At 43.3% G+C, this 14,679-nt stretch overlaps 1 protein-coding gene across 1 annotated transcript in view; it reads left to right on the top strand.

Annotated features, from left to right (window-relative positions):
- The window catches only part of LOC141076413 (uncharacterized), a 60,989-nt gene extending 48,512 nt beyond the window's left edge, over positions 1-12,477 (top strand). Inside the window, 1 exon segment of the mRNA XM_073563865.1 lies at positions 10,981-12,477. Within this exon segment, the coding sequence (XP_073419966.1) occupies positions 10,981-12,420 (1,440 nt within the window). The 3' untranslated portion in view covers positions 12,421-12,477.
- Positions 12,478-14,679: the final 2,202 nt, after the last annotated feature.

Below are 14,679 nucleotides of genomic sequence, written 5' to 3'. Positions count from 1 at the left end.
GGTGAGGACTCTGGGAATGTCTGTAGTGAGATTTATTAATGTGTCTCTCCATAACCAGGATTACACAGTGGTGAAGAAGACCTCTAGTGATCGCTGTCAGGACCCTGTGTCTGAGGGATGGGGACGACCCCTGAGCCCAATCACGGGGCCTCCACCTCACCCCCTGATCCATGAGGACATCAATGACCAGAAGATCCTAGAACTCACCTACAAGATGATTGAGCTGCTGACTGGAGAGGTGACACTGCTGGGAATGCTGGGACATTATACAGTAACGCTATGAAGGGATCGGGGGATGACGGTATCATTGTATGTGTCAGGTTCCTATAAGGTGTCAGGATGTTGCCGTCTATTTCTCCATGGAGGAGTGGGAGTATTTAGAAGGACACAGAGATCTGTACAAGAACGTCATAATGGAGGTTCCCCAGCCCCTCACATCACCAGGTAATAGACAGGACTAAATACACACGGCCTATAATTATCTGTATGTAGAGGATGAATTCAGTCCCTGTATGTGTTTCCTCCAGATCTATCCAGTAAGAGGACAACACCAGAGAGATGTCCCCGTCCTCTTCTTCCACAGGACTGTAACCAAGAAGATCCCAGTGCTCCTCAGGATCATCAGGTAGATGGAGAGAAGGTGTCAGGAGATCTCCCCTATGATGTGTAGACGGCTGTGAAGGTCTTGTGCTCAGTCTTGTTTTATCCACCAGTATTATACGTTTTATACTTGTGTAATGAGAGCGGTGGAGATGGCAGGATTAGAGCTGATCATAGATGGGACTTCTCCATCTGTCTGTGACTTTTACAATATTTGTTTCAGGGTGAAGATCTCACCTATATTAATACTACAGAGACATATGTGAGGGGTGATGAGTGGTGTAAAGAGGAGATTCCCACATATGACTACCCAGGTGAGTAGTAACCACTGAATGCAGAGAAGTCACAGATTCCTCTTAGTCACCGGCTGTGGCTGCTTTATCGGTGATGTAGTCCGGCCGTATTACCATGACCACCATTTTGCCTCTAGACCACAACATTCTCCTCCACCCAAAACTGTTCAAATTTCTTTGGGCATTGATAGCCCTTTTCTATAGAACTTAGAACCTGGAGGATCCATCCACCTCAAAAAACTGACCGTTACCTGCCCAGATCTGTAACTATAAAGCCAAATGACAGCGTACGTAGAATGTGCTGACAAGATAGAAAATCACTTGAAGAAAAATCTTATGCTGGGCCTGTAAGAGAAAGCGGAGGGTAATGATGCTGTTGGCTTCCTAGATCCCTGAGATCTTATCGGATGAATCTCCCTTCTGTGCTGCTGAATGTCTCATGGTTCCTAGGGATGAGCGAGTATACTCGTTAGGATTTGGTACTCGGCGAGTAATGCGGTACTGAAATCCTGGCGAGTCTTTCACAACTCACCTCTCTAAGCTGTGTGTGGCCGATGGCTGTAATATACATTTATTCCCGCCTGCAGGAGATGTGTTGGCTCCAGCCCTGGTGTCATGGATTCACTCCACGTCATAAATTACATTGTTTTTCATCCTAAGGAATTCAGATTCCTGCACAATCTCTCCTGAAATGGGGAGCAATAATATTTTCTCTAATCTTCTGCTCAGGATTCATAGTAGCTCCAATGGTCCACCATAAATGAGGGCAACTCTGGTTTACTGTTGTGTAATCTGTATTTGTAGTTTTCAGTTAATGAGATTCTCGTGCTCTGGGGCGGGGCTGTGGGCGGGGCTGTGGGTGGGGCTTTATGTGGTGCTCTGATTACATATTCATCTGTATTGGCTTATGACAGGTCGCTGATCCCTCACTGACCTGCCCCCCATTATTACATAATGCATATAATAGCTTTGATGTTATTGCTGATAATGCCTATAATATTGGGGCTATTGTGAGGCTTAGAAAAAAAATTACATCCAGCAAAATGACACCAGCGGCTCCTGTCCAGTAACCTCTATCTCTTACTTATAGATGCTACTGCGCAGGCGCCGCCATCGCCGGTGACATTTTGCTGGTTGGCCCTATCTTCTCTGCTTTCCATATCCCAAGGATTGCCTTGCTCATCGCTCTATAACACCCTTACATGGAATCTGGACTTACACTGGGACCCCTAGGCTTGGACCATGGTGTTACCTGCTATTCTGTGGAGTTAGATGGCAAGAAGAATAGTCAGGTAGCTGGGTCAGAACCAGAAGGACAGAATCAGAAGACACAAGAGTAGTCAGTAAACGGGCCACAGTCACAACAGGAAACAAATACTCAAGCCAGGAGCTGAGCACAGAGGACTGAACCAGAGGAGAACAGCGCTGTATCTGGCAGATTCCGGCCATGTGCTTTGCGCTTTAGTAGGGTGTGGTACTTTCCAATTGGCTGAAGTAGGGAGCAGATTACTCCAGCTGGACAGTAGGAACAGATCCCAGATGAGATTGGACACACCATATGCAGAAGCCCTAATATAACTAAATGACAGAAAACCAGAATAATCGAAATCCCCATAAAGTGATTCCATTTTATAAATTCACTGAGAGTTATAATCTATACACACAGGGTCAATGTTGTTGTTACCCCTCGTTTAATGACAGAAAAACCCACAATGGTGACAGAAATAACTTGAATCTGACAAAAGTAATAATAAATAAAGCATTTCTGAAAATGAACAAATGAAAGTCAGACATTGCTTTTCAGCCATGCTTCCAGAGAATTTAAAAAAAAATGAAACTCGCGAAATAGGCCTGGGTAGAAATGATGGTACCCCTGAAAATAATGTGACAAAAGGGACATGATAAATCGCGGTGTGTCCACTAATTATCATCACAGGTGTCTACAATCCTGGAATCAGTGAGTGGCCTGTATAGAGGCTACAGATACTCACTGTGCTGTGTGGTGACATGGTGTGTATCACACTCAACATGGACCAGAGGAAGCGAAGGAAAGAGTTGTCTCAGGAGATTAGAAAGAAAATTATAGACAAACATGTTACAGGTAAAAGTTATAAGACCATCTCCAAGCAGCTCGATGTTCTTGTGACTACAGCTGCACATAATATTCAGAAATGTAAGCTCCATGGGACTGTAGCCGACCTCCCTGGACGTGGCCGCAGGAGGAAAATTCATGGCAAATCAAAGAGATGGATAATACGAATGGTAACAAAAGAGCCCAGAAAAACTTCTAAACAAAAGGTGAACTTCAAGCTCAAGGAACGTCAGTGTCAGATCCCACCATCACAAAAATTTTCCTTTAGACCTAATTTTTTTTTACTTTCGTAAGGGTAATAGAAGAAAATGGACTATACATTTTGTTTTGCAATTTCTCCTGAGCATGCCGAAACCCCATATGTGGGGGAAATCTACTGTTTGGGCGCACGGCAGGGCTCGGAAGGGAAGGCGCGCCATTTGACTTTTTGAATGTAAAATATGCTGTAATAATTAGCGGTTGCCATGTCGCGTTTGGAGAGCCCCTGATCTGCCTAAACAGTGGAAACCCCCAATAAGTGACACCATTTTGGAGACTAGACCCCTTTAGGGAACTTATCCAGATGTGTGTTGAGCACCTTGAATCCACAGGTGCTTCATAGAAGTTTATAACTTAGAGTCGTCGAAATAAAAAAAACATTTTTCACAAATAATTCATTTTTTGCCCCATATTTTGCATTTTCATAAGGGTAAGAGGAGAAATTGCTCCATACAATTTGTTGTGCAATTTCTCCTGAGCTCGCCGATACCCCACATGTGGGAGAATACTACTGTTTGGGCGCATGGCAATGCTTGGAAGGGAAGAAGCGCCATATTGGAGAGCAGATTTTGCTGGAATTGTTTGTAGGTGACATGTCAAATTGTCAGAGCCTCTGACGTGTCTATACAGTGAAAACCCCCAACACGTGACCCCATTTTTTGGCTAGACCCCCAAGGAGCTTATCTAGATGTGTGGTGGGCTCTTTGAACCCCCAAGTGCATCACAGAAGTTAATTACGTAGAAACGTGAAAATAAAAAATATTTAAAAAAAAAAAAAAAGATCTTTTCGCCCTCCATTTTTTATCCAAAGGGTAACAGGAGAAATTGGACCGCAAAAGTTGTTCAATTTGTCCTGAGTATTCTGACACCCCATATGTGGGGGTAAACCACTGTTTGGGCGCATGGCAGAGCTCGGAAGGGAAGGAGCGTCATACTGGAGAGCAGATTTTGCTGGAATTGTTTATGGGTGACATGTCACATTGTCAGAGCCCCTGAGGTGCCGGATAAGCATAAGCCGCAAAAGTGACTGCATTTTACCAAATACTTCCCTGAATGAATTATTCTAGTGGCGCAGTGAGCATACTGATACCACAGCTGTTCCATAGAAAATTATACCATTGGCCAGTGAAGAAAAAATAATTATATTTTTACCACTAAAATGTTGTTCTAACCACAGATTTTACATTGGAAAATAGGTAGATGGTCATCATAGGTAAATCTATGGGTGTACATAGATGAATTTGCAAGAGGTGACATTTCCTATTCCCAGAGGGGTGTCATTTCCAAAATGGGGTCACTTCATGGAGGATTCCATTGGGCAGTGAAGAAAAATAATTACATTTTTACCACTAAAATGTTGTTTTAACCCCAGATTTTACATTGGAAAATATATAGATAGGTAAATGGTCACTACACCCATAGATGAATTCGCAGAGGGGGGTCATTTTCTATTCCCAGAGGGGTGTCATTTCCAAAATGGGGTCACTTCAGGGGGATTCTGCTGTTATGACACTTTGGAGAGCCGCTAAGTGCCAGAACAACAGAATCCCCCTGAAGTGACCCCATGTTGGAAATGACATCCCTCTGGGAATTCATCTAGGGATATAGTGACCATTTTCACTACATGGATGATTTCCAGAAACACGTAGAAGTTTCAGAGCAAAAATTGCAGCAATGTCATGGTAGTGCCCAATATATTGTGCCCAGCTCGTGTCTCTGGAGACCTCCCCCCCACCTACCCCCGGAAATTGTTAAGGCTACTTTCACACATCAGGTTTTCGGCGTCAGGCGCGATCCGGCGTCGTGCCGGAATGCCGGATCCAGCAAATGTTTTGTAAAACCTGATGTGCCGGATCCGGTTTTCTGCCGGATCCGTCTTGTTCTTGACAGACAAAACCGGATCCGTCTCATCCGGTTCATCCGTTTTTCTATCCGTTTTTCGACGGATTACGCCGGATCCGGTTTTTAAAATTGACCCTTGTGGCCTTCCGAACGGGATTGGCTACTGGAAAACTATATATAGCATGTTCCTACAGCCCTTCTTTGACAGGTTGTAGAGAAGAAAGTGCAGGTTGGAGAGAAGAGCAAGTTACTGGCGAAGATGGATGTTGTCATTGGAAATATTACCACTAGAAGTTCTGTGACGGTTTCAGTAATGAGGGACAATTTTGCACTATACTTTATGTCACCTCAAGGCAGAGTACACTGGCAGGATGACAGAGTGTGAAAGATTTGTGCCCTAACCAAACTTGTGTACCTTCTGGACCAACAGTATATACCTTTGCCAACCAAAGTTGGCTATCTTGTCATGGTCTCTATTTTTAGCTTTAGGCCACAGGTGTGTACCTGGTTGTGTTTTATGTAAAGTATTTCACCTTTTAACAAAAGTTGTGTACATTGTTAGGAAATCACCAACAATAAACACAACTTTTTAGGTGAAATACTTTGCTTCAAACACAACCAGGAACACAACTGTGGCAAAAAGCTAAAATTTACCCACAGTTATATACCTGGTTTTGAATACCTTTTTACCTTTGAAATACCCTGTATTTAACCTTTTTTTTAAACATAGTTCGCCGCAGAAAGAAATGACAGACAACCATTGTGAAACGATAATTTAACTTTTATTTAAATTTTTTTTTTTTTGTAAAATGTTTTTAAAGTGCAAAAAACTTTTTTAATACAGGTTTTAAACCCAATGGGCATTTTTATTAAAAAACACACATTACAAATCTGTGTAGTGTGGGGTGGAAATACTGCTGGAGGGGCTGCGGGACACTTCGACACTGGGTGTGTGGAGAGAGGACTGGGATCGTGGTGGGGAAGGAACAGTTAGAGGTGAAGGTGTGGAAAAAGCTACAGAATGGGTGGACATGTGGGAGGCAGAAGAGGTGGTGGGCGGTGGAGTGGAGGGTTGGGCAGGGACTGTAGGAGCAGATGATGTTGATGGAAAGCTGTATGGGGAAGGAGTTTGGTACGGGGAAGGAGTTTGGTACGGGGAAGGAGTTTGGTACGGGGCAGGTTGCTGGAAGTGGGGAGATGTCTGGTACTGGGGAGGTTGCTGGTACTGGTGAGGTTGCTGGTATGTAATAGGAGGGGGAGGATGGAAAGTGGCTGGAGGGGGTGCAGATGTAATAGGAGGGGGAGGATGGAAAGTGGCTGGAGGGGGTGCAGATGTAATAGGAGGGGGAGGATGGAAAGTGGCTGGAGGGGGTGCAGGTGGAGGAACTACAGTGGTGGGAGGTGGAGGTTGGGAGGTAACCTGCTGTAGAGCACCGTGGCACGAATGCATTACATGCATCTGCTGGGTAGGAGATAGTGTTGCCATGCGCTCCACAACAGACCTGAAAAAGGTGTGGTTTGGCGAAGATCTTGCTTCTGAATGCATGGTTTGCAGAAGTGTCTTCACCTCCAGAATGCTGGAGTTGATCTGCTGAAAGCCTGCGGAGATTTGCTCTGACAAGACTTTTAGACAGTTCTGGAAAGATGCATTCAGATGCAAGAACTCTTGCGCATAACTCTTTTCCTGACCCCTCTGCCGCTGCCGCCCAGTACCCGCAGGTGTACTAGAGGTGGCAGGGGCAGAAGGGTGGGGTAAAGGGAAAGCGATCTCCTCACCAGCAGCTTCATGTAATGTAGGCGGCCACGATGCTCCTGTGCTGGTGGATGGGACAGATGGGTCGAATGTGTGGGAAGGCTGGGAAGGTGCAGATGTACCGGGGCGGTCGAAGTGTCCCTCGGTGCCGGTCTCCTCAGGGATCGCCTCAGAAGGGTCCAATCGTGCAGGCTCCCGAGTGTTGCTCACCGTGCTGTGGAATAAAGAGAAAAAAAAACAATTAAAATACTGACATGGTATGGCCCTGGCTGAAAAAAAAAAGTTACATCTAACATTTTTTTGTCACATGTGGTGTGTAATATTTACCTTCTGGTGAGCATTGTCTCCCGGAGGAACGAAAGGGCTCGTGCGTACTTGTACTTGCTCCTGCGTCCTCCAGATCCACTCGGGGCCCGCATCTCTTTATTGAACTCCTTCTTGAAACGATCCCTCACAGACCGCCACCAATTCACAATTCTGTTCCCTGAAACGAGAAAGGAGTGGTTAGTATACAACATCAGTGTTTCCCAAACTACAGTCCTCATAGTCCCCAGGGGTCATGTTTTCAGGATTTCCATAGTAAATAGAAATCCTGAACACATGATCCGTGGGGACCACGAGGACTGGAGTTCGGGAAACACTGGTTTACATCAAGCAACCGGTACTGTATATACTTACGCTCTTTAATCTGGGCCCGAACATCGAGGTCCTCCCAGCGGCCCACAAGGAGCGAACAGATTTCCTCCCAGAGTCGTCGGGTAACGATAAGGTCAGCGTGGCGGCAGTCAGCCATATTCCAGAGCGGCTCCCTTTCTCTGACGAGATCGATGAGGTGGTCCACATCGAGTCCTCCATCCTCACCGTCAGAGTCGGGAGCACGCTGTGAAGGCTGTTAAAGAAAAAGACAAAAATAACATAATTAGCCTCCACAAAAGAAATGAAATAAAAAGTGCAAAAAAACAAAGCAAAAATATTTATACTTACACGCTGGTGACCGCCGCGTTGCTGTCGCCGACGACCCTGGGAGGCACTGCGAGGACCTCTTGGCCAAGCACCAGATTGGGAAGACTAGAGAAGAAAACAAAAAATGTTATGTCTTTGGATGTAGGCATTTGTTTGCTGTGTGTGGTCTGCAGAACATTGTTTTCTATGTGTTGTGTGTAGTGTGATGTTGTGTTTCTGCGTTTGATGCAAAAAACTTACCAATTGTGAGCCCACTCCAGGTGTCTGTCCACCCCTTCCTTCTTCTTCTGGGAGCTCCTCTTCATCTTGTGATTCCTGTTTTGAAATAAAAGGCAATGAATAGACATATATTACAGAGATGATGGATTTTGGAAATAAAAACTTACCGTCAAACGCTGACGATGCGAGGGAGGTCTCCCAGAAGAAGATGTGCTGTCCTGTTGATGGCCAGACTCCATGGCTGTGGGTATTGCTGCTGCTGTTGCTGCTGCCAGTGATGCCATTTCTGCTGCTGCTGCTGCTGCTGCATCTCTTGGGCGGCTGTTGAATAAAGAGAAACAAAGGGCCAATGAATATCTTGATATTCCATGGCCCTAGTTTGGAGGAATGGGGGATTTGATAATTACCGTCTCTCATCTGCTGCTGGACTCCCCTCCTCAGCATGTTCCATTTGCTGCTCCATTTGGGGTGGTGGTGGTGCTGATGGTGCTGCAGTGGTCTCCTGCCTTCTCCTGCTGCGCTTGGTTGCTTTCTTGGGTGGCATGTTGGGTGTGGCTGTGGGTCCCACTGTCTTGCTTTTATATATGTCTTGTGGGCAGAGCTACTGAGCATGCTCAGACCAAAAAAAACGGATCCGGCCACCGGATCCGGCTTTCGCCGGATCAGGCGCATTGCGGCGCTCATAGGCTTTCATTGTGTGAAAAAGCCGGACGCGCCGGATCCGGTGGGTCCGGCTTTTTCGCCGGAGACAAAAAACGTTACAGTAGCCGTTTTTTCCAGACGATCCGGCGCAAATGCAAGTCAATGGGGGGGAAACCGGATCCGGCATTGCATTTCGCCGGATCCGGTTTCTGTCAAAAGCGCCGGATCACGCCTGACGGCGAAAACCTGATGTGTGAAAGAGGCCTAAGTCAGCTCTACTCAAATGTGTCTGTCACTAAAGAAACCAAATGCTTGAATGTCAAAACAGTTCAAAAACGTGGTTCTGTGTGGAAGATTGTAAAGCCGTCATGGAGGCATAAGGCTGGCAGTGATGGGCATTGTGGGTAATAATAGCGGGGATCATGCCTCATTCCTCTCTAGGAACATACACGACATCTTCTCTGGGGGTTCTTTCTTGTTTCAGTTACTGGGATGAGTGCAATAAAATGTCGCTCAGTGAGTCTTCTGACATCTTCACATTCTAAAGGATTGGCGGGGACAAAATTTTCAAAAACAAGATTTTCAGTGACCTTTTCCTGATGATCAAGGAAAGTATCTGCATTTCCGGCTTTTTTGTATAATACAAAAGAATTCTATGTGGCCACCTGAAACAAATACATGACTAACTTTTTATACCAGATATATGATTTTCTTGATACCTGGTATGGCTGTAGAACCTGATCTGCAAGGTCCACACCCCCATAGATTTGTTTTTAGTCCATGACAGACACAGGTTTTGGAGTAGTGGATCCCTGTTGGTCTGCAGTGGCCCTTGTGGCATCTGTGTGGATCGAGCTCAGGATATATCTTTTTTATCCTTAAACTTGAGGACAAGCAGCTTTCCATTGTGTAAAGCCCCTGACTGCCCCTTTCGGAACTATTTGCTGACCAATGATTGTGGAAACCCCTGACGGTTTTTGCGAATGGTCCCACAAGCCCCTATGTTATGTTCAAACAGACTTTTAAATAGAGGTATGCTGGTGTAGTAGTTGTCAACATACAGATTGTAGCCTTTTTGTAAAAATGGAGTTATCAGCTCCCAAACGATTTTTCCAGATGTCCCCAGATAAGTAGGGCCTCCTGGTGGGTTTAGTTGGCTATCTTTCCTCTCATATATGTAAAAGCTTTCATAACGGGTCCTAGGAAGAAAGGCAGAAAGCATAAGGGTGGCTTGAACAGGGCGGTTGGACTAATAAGACTGAATGCTCGTTTTTTAACAAGCCCCATAGCGAATGTAAGTCCTGAAAATGTTTTCATTTCTAGGACATTAGTTGGTTCCATAAATTTGACCTAGCATAATAGGATCATGGATTCTGGCTGATGAATTAGGACGCATATAAATTTGTAGGACAATATGCTCTAGCAAGCTATCTGTCAGAAACAAATTAAAAAAAATAATTGGTCCAAAATTTTCCACCTCCACATTTATACCAGGAATGGCATTAAAATTAGGGATGAATGGAGTAGCCGAAGCCTCCCATCTGGGAAATGCTACATGAAGAGGCAAAGCCCCTTGGACATTGGTGTGCGCCAATTCTCGAGCACTAGGGACAGCGCTAGTACTGGGCATTGTTCCCTGAGCTGGAGACATTTCTCCAGAAGCGCTATTTGTCCTTCTTGTTGTACTGGTCCTTGTGTGTGAGGATGGACCAGAATCACTGCTCATTTCTGAGCTATCACTGTCGCTGCTACTAAAGCCCTCGAAATCCACATCGCCATCTGACACTGCACTTGCTTCACTGTCAGAACAGGAAAGTGCATAAGCCTCCTCTGTACTATAATACTGATGGGCCATTTTATTTTTTTAAATTTTTTTTCTGGAAATAGAAAACTCTGACGTGACCAAATTATTTGGGAGACAATTGAGAAAAGCCTAATTCTTTAGCCTAACCCTAACTTTAGCCTAACAGTAACCCTAACCTGCCTTACCTGTTTTTCCATTGACAAATGATGGACCTGAGTGGGGACTTGTTTTTTGTGAGATGAGAATTGGTATTATTTTCGCCTACATAACATTGATTGGTTTCTTTTTATTTGATATTTGGGAGGCAGAATGAACAAACAGTTGAACACCACACACTACTGGCTCATCCAACAAGGTTTTCTATTAGACTGTGAACTGTCATTGTCTTGGTAAATAATTAAAGTTTTTTACATAGCTTGCCATTTTTATGGACAGTTTAAGTAGAAATGTTCAAAAATATAAAACTAAAGGATATTTTATTAAAAAAAATTGTTTTTTTTTTATCTTAGCAGATAACTGTACCAGGAGATCAGAAGGACAGCTGAACTCTTCAATTTTTAAATCTGATAATCTTGAGATCCTACAAGATACAACTGAAGTGATTGCTATTACTCCAGATATACCATCATCCATTCACAGCAAAGATCTGTCATCTGATCCTATGAAACAGGTCCCATCTTCTGATTCATTACCGACTACTAAGGAAAATCAAAGTCACAAAAGAGGTAATAAGAAACAAACTGCTCCTAAAGCAAAGAAGTCATTTTCATGTTCAGAATGTGGGAAATGTTTTAGCAAGAAAGCGATTCTTGTTAGACATCAGAGCATTCACACGGGGGAGAAGCCTTTTTCCTGTTCAGAATGTGGGAAATGTTTTAACCAGAAATCAGATTTGGTTAATCACCATAGAACTCACACGGGGGAGAAGCCTTTTTCCTGTTCAGAATGTGGGAAATGTTTTAACAATAAATCATATTGTGTTAAGCACCAGAGACTCCACACAGGAGATAAGCCTTTTTCCTGTTCAGAATGTGGGAAATGTTTTAACCGGAATTCACAATTGGTTAATCACCATAGAACTCATACAGGGGAGAAACCTTTTCCGTGTTCAGAATGTGGGAAAACTTTTAACCAGAAATGTCATCTTGTTAGTCACCAGAGAACTCACACAGGGGAGAAGTCTTTTTCCTGTTCAGAATGTGGGAAATGTTTTAACCGGAAATCATATTTGGTTGATCACCATAGAACTCACACGGGGGAGAAGCCTTTTTCCTGTTCAGATTGTGGGAAATGTTTTATCCAGAAATCACATTTGATTGATCACCAGAGAACTCACACAGAGGAGAAGCCTTTTTCATGTTCAGAATGTGGGAAATGTTTTGCACATAAATCACTGCTTGTTACTCATCAGAGAACTCACACAGGGGAGAAGCCTTTTTCCTGTTCAGAATGTGGAAAATATTTTAGACTGAAAGTCAATCTTGTTATGCACCAAAGAACTCACACAGGAGAGAAGCCTTTTTCATGTTCAGAATGTGGAAAATATTTTAGACTGAAAGTCAATCTTGTTAAGCACCAAAGAACTCACACAGGAGAGAAGCCTTTTTCGTGTTCAGATTGTGGGAAATGTTTTAACCAGAAAGGGAATCTTGTTAGGCACCAAAGAACTCACACAGGAGAGAAGCCTGTTTGATGTTTAGAATGTGGGAAATGTTTTACTCAGAATTCAAGTCTTGTTACACATGAGAGAATTCACACAGCAGAGAAGCCATATTCATGTTCAGAATGTGGGAAATGTTTTAAATGGAAAATAGATCTTGATCGCCATCAAAGAATCCACACACGGGAGAAGCCTTTTTCCTGTTCAGAATGTGAGAAATGTTTTAACCGGAAAGCGCTTCTTGTTAGACATCAGAGCAGTCACACAGAGGAGAAGCCTTTTTCATTTTCTTAATGTGGGAAATATTTTACTTGGAAATCAATTGTTAATAAACATCAGAGATGTCACATAGGGGAGAAGTCTTTTTTATATTCATAATGTTGGAATAGTTTTAACCAAAATTGAATCTTCTTAAATGGGTTGTCTCTTGTCATTCCTCATGTTTGCTGACAAAAGGATAAAACTAAACTTTATTAATTCCAAATGTAAAACTATACCCATAATTCACCCCCTGAAGATTAGTTAATAGGTGACTAATAGAAAAAACATGTACACCACAGTTCAGTATATAGTGTGAGGTGACATTTACACACTCACTCTCCAATTCTCTCATTTCTATGGGTTTCATCATCCTCACCAAAGGCGTCATCAGGAGACTATTTAATATTAACCTATATTCAAGTGAGACTAGACAAAAAAACTAAAATCATGAATCATGTTATCCAAAAGAGAAAACTAGCCACATATTGGCAGATCGCAGACCTCAGACTATATACTGTGTAAGTTTATAAGCCCCTCCAGTGTCAGGAATAGATAGTATGTGACAATACAGTATAATTCTTGTGTTTTCTCCTATAGGGACTGCCCTAGTTTGGTATTGTAACAGCTGATAATTAGTAGTGCAGACAAATTGTCCTAGACTAAACTCAGTCTTCAGACGGCCCAATATGGACCACTCAGGGAAAACTTACCTGCTCCAAAGATCATTAGCAGCTTCTAACTAATGGCCATGCTGCGGTCTGGCAGGGAATGAGTGCAATATCGGTATAAAGACTAGGGATATGTGCAATCATAATGTCTGGGAGATCTGTGCCATTATTTAGTATGAATATGGAAATTATCTCTGAAAGGTAAGTGTTCCCTGAGTGGTATATACGGTATTGTCACATACTATCTATTCCTGACACTGGAGTGGCTTATAAACTTACACAGTATATAGTCTGAGGTCTGGGATCTGCCAATATGTGGCTAGTTTTCTGACTGTTTCGGATAACATGATACATGATTTTAGGGTTTTCTTCGTCTAGTCCCGCTTGAATGTAGTTCAGTATGAAATAGTCTCCTGATGAATGAATGATGAATCCATTGAATATTCATTTCTCTTAAGTAGCGGCACACGTGACCGCCGGCAGCAGCAGGAAGCCGGGGGCTGACACTGTGCGCTACTGAAGAGCAATGAATAATCACCCCGATCTCCAATGAACAGTCCCGGTAAGTACTCCGGCAGCTGTGCTCTGCTTGTGAGCAGCGCATGACGCCCCTGCCATGTGCTGCTTACAAGCATAAAGCAGTTGCTGATACCGGAGCAGGACGCAGCGAGGGAGCGCCAGGTAGGTAAGTGTAATTTTTTTTTTTTAAGTTTTCTGATGGTGCCATGCATACCAGGATGGGGGTGGGGGCAAATGGGATGGGGCCATGCATACCAGGACGAGATGGGGGCCAATCATACCAGGACGAGATGGGGGCCCCTTTATATTAATATAGGGATGAGGGCGATCATTCCTGCCAGGATAAGGATGAGGGATCCATGCATACCAGGATAGGGATGAGGGGGCCTTGTGTATCAGGATGGGGGTGAGGCGACCATATATACCTGGATAGGGGATATTAAGTACAGAATTGACCACATTTTTTGCTTTAACCCCTTTACTCCCAAGGGTGGTTTGCATGTTAATGCCCGGACCAATTTTTACAATTCTGACCACTGTCCCTTTATGAGGTGATAACTGGGGAACGCTTCCATTGATCCCGGTGATTCTGACATTGTTTTCTCGTGACATATTGTACTTCATGTTAGTGGTAAAATTTAATTCATATAACTTGCATTTATTTGTGAAAAAAACAAATTTGGCGAAAATTTCGCAATTTTCCAACTTTGAATTTTTATGCCCTTAAATCACAGAGATACGGCACTCAAAAAACTTAAGTAACATTTCCCACATGTTTACTTTACATCAACACAATTTGGGAACCAAATTTTTTCTTGTTAGGAAGTTATAAGGGTTAAAAGTTGACCAGCGATTTCTCATTTTCACAACACCATTTTATTTTTACGGACCACATCACATTTGAAGCCACTTTGAGGGGTCTATATGATAGAAAATACCTAAAAGTGACACCATTCTAAAAACTGCACCCCTCAAGGTGCTCAAAACCAGATTCAAGAAATTTATTAACCCTTCAGGTGCTTCACAGGAATTTTTTAAATGTTTAAAAAAAAATGAACATTTAACTTTTTTCACAAAAAAATTACTTAAGGTTCAATTTTTTTAT

This window comes from Dendrobates tinctorius, unplaced genomic scaffold, assembly GCF_039654945.1.
Source record: "Dendrobates tinctorius isolate UK_male_01 unplaced genomic scaffold, ASM3965494v1 ptg000404l, whole genome shotgun sequence".
Classification (NCBI taxonomy): Eukaryota; Metazoa; Chordata; class Amphibia; order Anura; family Dendrobatidae; genus Dendrobates; species Dendrobates tinctorius.
Note: the sequence above shows the minus strand (reverse complement) of the source record. Positions and strands in the feature narration are given on the sequence as shown.